General features: G+C 44.2%; 1 protein-coding gene across 7 annotated transcripts in view; it reads left to right on the plus strand.

The window, feature by feature from the left end:
* LOC134945845 (uncharacterized) overlaps nt 1–9,696 on the plus strand; it is a 183,795-nt gene extending 174,099 nt beyond the window's left edge. For all 7 annotated transcript variants that reach the window (XM_063935366.1, XM_063935372.1, XM_063935367.1 and 4 more), the window contains 2 exons: nt 5,379–5,690; nt 9,004–9,696. In XM_063935366.1, coding sequence (XP_063791436.1) covers nt 5,379–5,690; nt 9,004–9,146 — 455 coding nt within the window. In that variant the 3' untranslated portion in view covers nt 9,147–9,696. The remainder of the gene's footprint in view (nt 1–5,378; nt 5,691–9,003) is intronic.

A 9,696-nucleotide genomic window follows, 5' to 3' on the forward strand; every position in this document is an offset into this window, starting at 1 on the left:
GATGAGCTTGAGGAGTGAGGAAACCGTAATTAACCTGGATTTGATTTATGACCCAATGATAGAAACCAGGATGTGATGAAAATGCGATTATATGGTCCGTTTCTTTCACCTGTTTTTCTGTTTTTCTCCAAGATACAAAGACCCCCTTGGACGAGGAAGTTGATGAGACGCTATGCAGACAACAGACAAGCACCAAAGATGAAGTTTTGACAACCTATGATATGGACACTTGATGAACTTTGCCATGGATCCCCAGTTTCCCTAGTATTTTTAAACTCACGCTAGCCCAACATTTTTGTAAATCCGATGGCTCTGACAAAGCTATTTGCTCATGCCCAAGGAGCAATACAGCGCAAAGAAGACGACTCTCAACAGATACCGAACACAACTTCAACGACAGATGTACATTTCCCTGACATAGAATATCATTGCATTTTTCATAAGTGTTCTTTATCTTCATCTCTACAACCCTCAGGTAATGACACACATAGACGATAGGGAATACAGGCACAGATATCAGCAACCACATACCTCCCCCATTCATGTATCATCAACTAAAATGTGCATCCCCATTTTGTTACAACCACAGCCGAAAATGAGCTCGGTAGAGTTTGACAGCCCATCCACAGACCCTTAGTACGGGATAAGAAGGAATTCAAATGTATACTTCGCAATACCTCGAAGCTTGATTTACCACACGTACGGCACGATGATACATGACCCTCCAAACATGGACTCATACACACATGCTTCTGCTTTCTCACTAGGTCATACCCTCTTCACACCTACTCCACTCTTCTTCCTTACCCCACCATGGAAATCAATTAACCCCTGACTTACATTTTTCTCCCTTTTGAAATGTTTTAGAAGGTGGCAGTTATTATTGACTGCCAAAGGGTGGACTGTCAAAGTCAGAAAAATGTCTCTATGCACGCTGCCATATTTGCACCGCACACTGGTCCGCGCTGCGCATGCGTACGCTCTCCCGTGAAGGCGCATGCCCGCAATAGCGTGCACTCGCAGGCGCGGTATGCGTATTTACGGTAGAGTTTATGTAGTCGTAGCGTGCGACTCATTCGTTACATATTTTCACAATTAATGTAGTTTATAGATCATGATCCCTTTGATAGTTTCTGAAAGTTTGGTTAATATAGAATGTCCCTGAGCTGAGGAATCCCTCTTTGTATTGTGGGAAGGGTCTAACAGGAGTCATGCAGCAGTGTTTGGTACCCATCGAAAGAGTATTTAATTAGCAATATTCCGGTGTTGGTTTGGAGCGTATTAATCGCTCGTGCGAATAGTTATGGACATAAGAAGTTTATGTCCATTTCTATTATTTACTCATACTCAGGTATGCGGCGGGAAAACCTAGTTTCCCACCCACCTGAGCTGTTTGAAATCGTCACAGCCCACCTGTATGAATCAACCTATGACCTTTTGTTATGATACAGGGCCGAATTCCGACGTCCAATGGACAATGGGATTGTAGGGACTATGAGATTGCATTGTGTGTGGAGCATAAATAGGCAGGCCGACCATATCCAATTTCACTCTCTCATCAACGGTTTTCTGCTGATAACCGGGAGCTGGATATCGAGGCGCATGCGATCGTTACCCTTTGTGCGTAAGTTTTCTCTCCGTAATCATTGTCTTACTGTGAGCCAATTTTCTCTCATCTCTCTCCATTTCTCTCTCTCTCTCTCTCTCTCTCTCCTTTCTCTTTTCTCTCACATCTCCCCTAGACTAGTATTGTATTGTATTAGATAGTATTGTATTTTGGTTAGGAAGTCTCTGTTATATTGTAGTGTATCATTTGTACTGTTATCCCCTTTTACAAGTATATTAGATATAATACAGTTAATAGGCTTTGGACCCTAAACCAGTATCTGTGTATTTTCTATAGTGTTAAGTGTTCACTTGAGCGTCGGTGACGCTCAAGCAGCTTTGTAGTTAGTCAGGTTACACAAGGTTGCACTTACACCCTGTACTCACATTAAGGTATTCTGAGTATTTCATTGATAAAGTTTATACGATAAAGGTATAGTGTTGTGAGCGTCTGCGCCGCTGGTGATCTCCTCGTGGTCTCGAGCGTCCGCTACGCCATAGCGAATCATTACTCTAGTCATAGCCAATAACGTGCTACCCTGTGATCTCTGGGCCGTGAGCGAACGTGACGCTTGAGCGTCTCGCCTACGGCTGAGCGATCGTTACGCAAATAGCGTACCCTCACGGTACTTCTTAAGTAAACAGCGTACAGTGTTCTTAGACTTCATAAAGGGTTGTTTATACGACAAAGGAATTTAGCATTGTCAACATGATGGCCTCCCGCCTCAACAAGAAGCTACGGAGGTACTGTTCCAGGTCAAGAGACCCACAGGCAGTGGTGGTGGACACACTGGTAACACCTTGGGTGTTCAAGTCAGTGTATGTGTTCCCTCCACTTCCTCTGATACCAAGGGTTCTTCAACTCGTGAGAAGAACAAAGGTTCTGGCAATTCTCATTGCTCCGGACTGGCCAAGGTGGGCTTGGTACGCGGATCTACTGGATCTTCTACTGGAAGATCCACGGCCTTTACCTCTTCGGGAGGATCTGCTTCTGCAGTGGCCAATCGCTTATCAAGACTTACCGCGGCTTTGTTTGACGGCATGGCGGTTGAACGCCAGATCTTAGCTCGGAAGGGTATCCCGAGTGAGGTCATTCCTACCCTGATACAGGCCAGGAAGGGGGTAACGTCTAAGCATTATCATCGCATTTGGCAGACATATGTTTCTTTGTGCGAGGCCAAGAAGTTTCCAGCAGTGGAGTTTCAACTTGGACGATTTCTCCTGTTCCTGCAAGCAGGGGTGGATACGGGACTGAGACTGGGCTCCATCAAGGTCCAGATCTCTGCTTTGTCCATCTTCTTCCAAAAACAATTGGCTGTACTTCCTGAGGTTCAGACCTTTTTGAAAGGGGTTCTGCACATCCAGCCTCCCTTTGTGGCGCCTATGGCTCCATGGGATCTTGATGTGGTGTTGCAGTTCCTACAATCTGCTTGGTTTGAGCCTTTACAGGAGGCTGATCTCAAGTTTCTCACGTGGAAGGCGGTCACCTTGTTGGCCTTGGCTTCTGCACGACGCGTGTCAGAATTGGGGGCTTTATCTTGTAAAAGCCCCTATCTGATCTTCCATGAAGACAGGGCGGAACTTAGGACTCGTCCACAGTGTCTACCTAAGGTTGTGTCGGCTTTCCACATCAACCGACCTATTGTGGTGCCAGTGGCTACTGACTCCTCAATTACTTCAAAGGCCTTGGATGTAGTGAGGACTTTGAAGATTTACGTGAAGAAAACGGCTCGTCACAGGAAAAGTGACTGCCTGTTTGTCCTCTATGATCCAAAGAAAATTGGATGTCCTGCTTCTAAGCAGTCGATTTCACGCTGGATCAGGTTCACTATCCAGCATGCTTATTCCACGGCAGGATTGCCGTGTCCGAAATCCGTAAAGGCCCACTCTACTCATAAAGTGGGCTCTTCCTGGGCGGCTAACCGGGGTGTCTCGCCAATGCAACTCTGCCGAGCAGCTACTTGGTCTGGGTCGAACACGTTTTCCAAGTTTTACAAGTTTGATACTCTGGCCTCTGATGACCTCCAGTTTGGTCAAGCAGTGTTGCAGGAGCCTCCGCGCTCTCCCTCCCGTAGTCGGAGCTTTGGTACATCCCCATGGTACTAATATGGACCCCAGCATCCTCTAGGACATAAGAGAAAATAGGATTTTGGTTACCTACCGGTAAATCCTTTTTTCATAGTCCGTAGAGGATGCTGGGCGCCTGCCCAGCGCTTCGTTTTCCTGCATTGGTTATAGTTCAGTGTTACCTGGTTCCTAGGTAAGTTCTGCGTTATTTTCTGTTTCAGCTGTTGCTGAGTTGTTCCGGCATGTTAGCCGGATTTGCCTGTTGTGTGAGCTAGTATGAATCTCGCCACTATCTGTGTAATTCCTTCTCTCGAAGCATGTCGTCTCCACGGCCACAGTTTCTAGGCTGAGTCTGGTAGGAGGGGCATAGAGGGAGAAGCCAGTCCACACTATTAAACTATTAAAGTACCAATGGCTCCTGGTGGACCCGTCTATACCCCATGGTACTAATATGGATTCCAGCATCCTCTACGGACTACAAGAAAAGGATTTACCGGTAGGTAACCAAAATCCTATTTTTTCACATTATTTTAGTAAAAGTAATGTTAATAAATAGGCCCCTCTATACGTTATGTCATCATACACAGATGTGTCCATACTTGCCTTTGCTTTCAGCACGTCACATATTTAATAGAGTGGGGGTAGATGGCGTGCTGCATTAATGACACCATCTCACGCTAATATTCCCCTAGTGAATTTTTGCACTGCCGCCACTACTGCACTTTTTGCAAAACTCTGCACAAAGGTGGTCATTCTGAGTTGATCGCTAGCTGCATTTGTTCGCAGTGCAGCGATCAGGCTAAAAAATGGCAGTTCTGCGCATGCTGCGCAATGCATGTGCATGACGTACGGGCACAATGAATGATGTAGTTTTGCACAGGGTCTAGCGAAGCATTTCAGTCGCACTCGCTGCCGCAGAGTGATTGACATGAAGTGGGCGTTTCTGGGTGGCAACTGACCGTTTTCAGGGAATGTGTGGAAAAACGCAGGCGTGGCTGTGTGTTTGTGACGTCAAATCCGGAACTGAATAGTCTGAAGTGATCGCAAGCGCTGAGTAGGTTTAGAGCTACTCTGAAACTACACTAACATTTTTTGTAGCTGCTCTGGGATACAACCGTTCGCACTTCTGCTAAGCTAAAATACTCTCCCAGTGGGCGGCGGCATAGGGTTTGCACGGCTGCTAAAAACTGCTAGCGAACGATCAACTCGGAATGAGCCCCAAAAGTAACAGAAATGTAATCGCCTTTGCAAAGAGGAGCAGAATATTACAAAAAAGCAGCAAAGATAATTAAGATTAGTCAACGTGGCGGTCTCTCCATAAGACATGCGGCTACAAGTAGAAAATCACATTATCGTCACGTATATCATAGAACACTGTATTATATATACATGATTTTTCATGTTTATATGTTCTATGTACTAAGCCTTGGAGAGAGATAAAATGAACGGAGATAAAGCACCAGCCATGTCACAGGCTGTGTTTGAAAAATGACAGTTAGGAGCTGATTGGCTGGTACTTTATCTCTCTCCACTTTATCACTTTCCAAGGCTCAGTACATATGCCCCTTATTCTCTGCTACTGAAAGTACGATAACATCTCCTCAGCTTAGTGTGCAAGAAGATATTCTAGTGTTTCTGTAAGATATTCACATAATATGTATTATATAGGCTTGTATATTAATAAATGACACAATGATACATTGCAGGGATCCCGGCTGTGAGGAACGTTCTCCAGGACGGCGGATACATTATACTGGAAGTGGACAGTTATTACCCACAAGATCTTGGAGTATCCTGGGGAAAAGGTGACAGTGAATCAGGCCCATATTACAGGATCCTAGACTCTGATATTGAAAACAGTTCATGTGTGAGCAGTGACGGCACATACAGGCTTGTCAGCGTATGTGAGGCCATGGATATGGGTGATAAGATGAATCCGAGTGACATATATTTTAAGGCCACTGTGGAACATGAAGCTCTGAAGATGCCAGAAGTGCTCCTCTTCTTACGCCGCGCAAGTAATATACTTTTTTTTTAAATGTTAACACTCCCATTCATTACACTGACACAGAAGTACATTATTATATGTGTAACCTATGTTCTAATAATCTGTGACACTGGTGCTCCATACCAGCGTGTTCTCACACCACAGTCTATGGGATAATACACAGCTGCATATCATGGCTGGGCTCCAGGTGAATGAGTAACACTACACTACAGTGTGTGTACAGGGGCTTAGGCTGTGCCTGCAGTGCACCCTAATGTCCCAATGTTGGCTTACATTGTTGACGTTGTTAGTCAATCTGCCCATACACAGGACCTGTACCACGCAGGTATCAGTCTGGTCACAAGCTCAGGCTCACTCAGATGGCAGATGGCTTCCTGAATGGTGATATGATGCATTTTTGGACTCTGCATTCAGATCTGAGATGCCGGATTTGTGCATCATTTGCCTTCAGACTCTTCCTACAACATTAGCATATTTTTGTATAGCAGCCATGTACAAAGACACAGCGGCTACTGTGCTAATCTGTCCATATGTGAATCAGGACCATTGTAGAAATTATCGTGTGAATTTCTGTGTGCAGGTAATATGTGTATAACATGAGAACATACTGTATCAAATTCTTTCAAAAGGGGTGTTGACGTCACACTGGGGGGAATGTACTAAACCTTGGAGAGAGAGAAAGTGGAGAGAGATAAAGCACCAGCCAATCAGCTCCTAACTGCCATGTTACAGGCTGGGTTTAAAAAATGACAGTTAGGAGCTGGTTGCTTGGTACTTTTGTCTCTGTCCACTTTCTCTCTCTAATGCTTAGTACATCTGCCCCACTGTACGTGAAATGACAGCTAGATAATAACAAGTAGCACTCCCCAGCATGGAACACCATCTCACAGTCTGTTGTGTATTGGTGAGACAGAACCTTTAGGAAAGTCTACATTAGTTCTATTTGCTGTAATATGTGTGTACAGGCTTGAGGGTGTAGCAGAGTTGCTGTACAGACCAGAGGATGCTTTACAACTACTTAACCAGTTTTATTGAAGATAAAGCAGTTAAAGCCGTACTCACTGTTATACACGCTGGTAGACTGAGCAGAACTTGAGCAGAGCGGGGCGTCGTACAGCTCACCAGGATGCTGGAACAGCGTCTGAAACAGCAAGTAATCGCAGGTCTCACTTTAGCTAAGTGATAGACTACCGTCTCCCACTGCGGCACTCTCACACAGTCCCAAGATGGCTCCACACAGGCTCCGTTGTAGCCTCTGAGGTCATCTTTCTGTAGGGATGAATCTTCCCTTGAGGGGCATCAACATGGAGGCAGACTCTGCTTTCAAAACTACTTGAAGATACAATGGCTTTGACCATTAAAATGAGACAGTTTGTAATGTAATTGCAATGTCTGGTCAGGCTGTACAGGATGGTGTTTCATAGACACTGAGTGAGAGTTGCCCGGTTTCATGAGCTACAGTATAGGCTGGTTAATGAATTAATAAATGTATTTAATTCATTTTTGGAATGCGAACCATTTCACATTAACCGAAATGACTCAGTGGGGTAAATTTACTAAGGTGGGAGATTTTTAGAACTGGTGATGTTGCCCATAGCAACCAATCAGATTATATCTATTATCTGCTAGAAGCAGCTAAATAAATGGTAAGTAGAATCTGATTGGTTGCCATGGGCAACATCACCAGTTCTAAAAATCTCCCACCTTAGTAAATTTACCCCAGTATCTAAACTTCTATAGTGTAAGTCGGAATGTCAACATTCAAAATGTCAACACAGACATAATGTCAGTGAAAAGGGAGAATGCACTGGTAATGAGATCAGTTGTAATAAACTCTGCAATTTATTATGAAGTAAAGTTGAGGTTCGTAGCATGATTGTGGGCCAAAAATGTGGGCCAGGTGCTCATCAGGTAGGTCAGCACAACCCAACTGCCCCAAGGCATCACACAGTCCTATTCCCCCCATTTATCCTATATTGTGTACATATATGTACACTTGAAGGTGGAGGCTCTTCAGCATGGACACCTCCCTCCTGTCCTCATGTGTTTTAAATTAGTATGGGTCCATGCATTTGCAGTCTGCATATGCAATAGGCACTGTAAAAGGTAAGTCTTGGATACATTTATATAATATGTTAGTATTAGGAATGGGTTCGGGGGCCTGTGGCCCCCTTGGTTGGTGCGGCTGGGCTGCTTCAGGACATCATTATTTTAACAATTATTGTAACACTTTTAGCACTTAAACTGCTTTTTACTAATGTAACACTTTTAACACTTAAGTTGCTACTTCTTATTAATGTAACATTTTTTACACTTATACTGCTACTTCTTTGTAGTGTGGTTCCTTGGGGGGGTGGTTTGTTGTGTTGGCCTGGGGGTTCTTGTGTTCTGGACCTGAATCTTAGGAATGTTAGGGACCCACCTGATGAGGTTACCTGGCCGTGGTAGGTGGGCCCACATTTTTGGCCAAACAAATGTGCTAAGAACCTCAATTTTACTCCATATTAAATTGCAGAGTTTATTACAGATGTTCTGGTCACCACTGATCTTAGTGCTCAGAGTGTGCACCTGCATTTTACATTATTTCTGTGTGCCACTACAAGTCTCAGCATGGTAGCACCTCTTATTATGTTTACAATTAGGGTGTACAGTACAGCCGCCCCCCTTCCCCCCCATAATGTCAGCATAATCAAATGTCACCCGTATAAATGTCAACAGTTACAATTTCGACACAGTAAATCAGGGTTATGCTCAAGGTTAGACTGCAATTAGGGTTAGGCTAAAATAGGAGTCTCAACATTCTCAATGCCAAAGTTATAAATGTAGACTTTTCATATCACACTCGGTGTAATTACTTTTCGATACTTTTAGAAATGTATATTTTGAACTGAATCTTTATGCTAATCCTCCAACTGATTTTGGAAATAAGAAGTCACAAGCCGCCTTTTTTGTAGTTATTAACGTGTCCTATTCATTAACAATACCAACCCCACCTATATCTACAGTGATGGAGAAAACCAACACTTTATTATGCTACTGTACGTGTTAGGAGCCACCAATTTCCCCAGTTACTTACTGGTCAGTTATTCCACCACTCCCGCCATACTGACGTTACTGGCGGTGACATTCCCGGCGGTCGTGGCTGGTACACTAGTAGAATGCTGGGAATTGGGGTGTTAGTAGAGATGTGTCTATCATATACAGTAGCAGTGTCCTGAGACTGATGGTGGGAGGGGAGATTCCTGTAGACTCCCACTAACTGGAAATCTTCATCCTTTCTTTAGTATTGTCGTGTTTAGTGACGTTGTTTTCTTTTTAAACAGGAATATTTTATTTAATATCAGAACAAGGAAAAAGACCTCTACAGAAAGGTGATCGGAAGACAGTGGCCAATCCCACCTCCAATCACCATCCCAAATCAGAGGACGGTACTGAAGCAAAGGAGTCTGATAAGATCCCAGTCTGACAGAACATCATTAGTACTGTATTATTACTGATACAGGAGTAATATTAATGGATACTCACAACAGAAGGAAGCCGGTTATAGGTATCCAGCCACCGCTGTCCGTGTGTGCAGTGAGCTGTATACTGACATCTACTGTATGACTGACGGAGGACTCCTTACACATGCTCATGTACTTTACTTGACAGACACCAGTTCCCATAATATGGAATAAAAGGAGCAGGAAGTATTGCGAGTTATTCTGACAGTGCCACTGATACTTCTGGTGAAAGACTGACCACGGGGACAATGACAGTGTGTAAACGCTGGGTCTGGGATATGACCCTCCCTATAACAGAGCACCTGGACTTATTGCTCCGGTTCCTCCTGCAGACAGGTCTGGTATTGGTGCTAGTCTCCTGAGACACTTTTGTTCCTGCCTGATACTGATGAAGGAAACACAGCAAGCAAGACTGGTCAGCGTGGCTCCATTGACTGGGGCAGGTATTGTCAGTTGTTGTAAGACCTGCTGACTGGGTCTCTAGAGACATCCTCAATAAAAGATATAACTTTA

Source organism: Pseudophryne corroboree, chromosome 7 (assembly GCF_028390025.1).
Source record: "Pseudophryne corroboree isolate aPseCor3 chromosome 7, aPseCor3.hap2, whole genome shotgun sequence".
NCBI lineage: Eukaryota > Metazoa > Chordata > Amphibia > Anura > Myobatrachidae > Pseudophryne > Pseudophryne corroboree.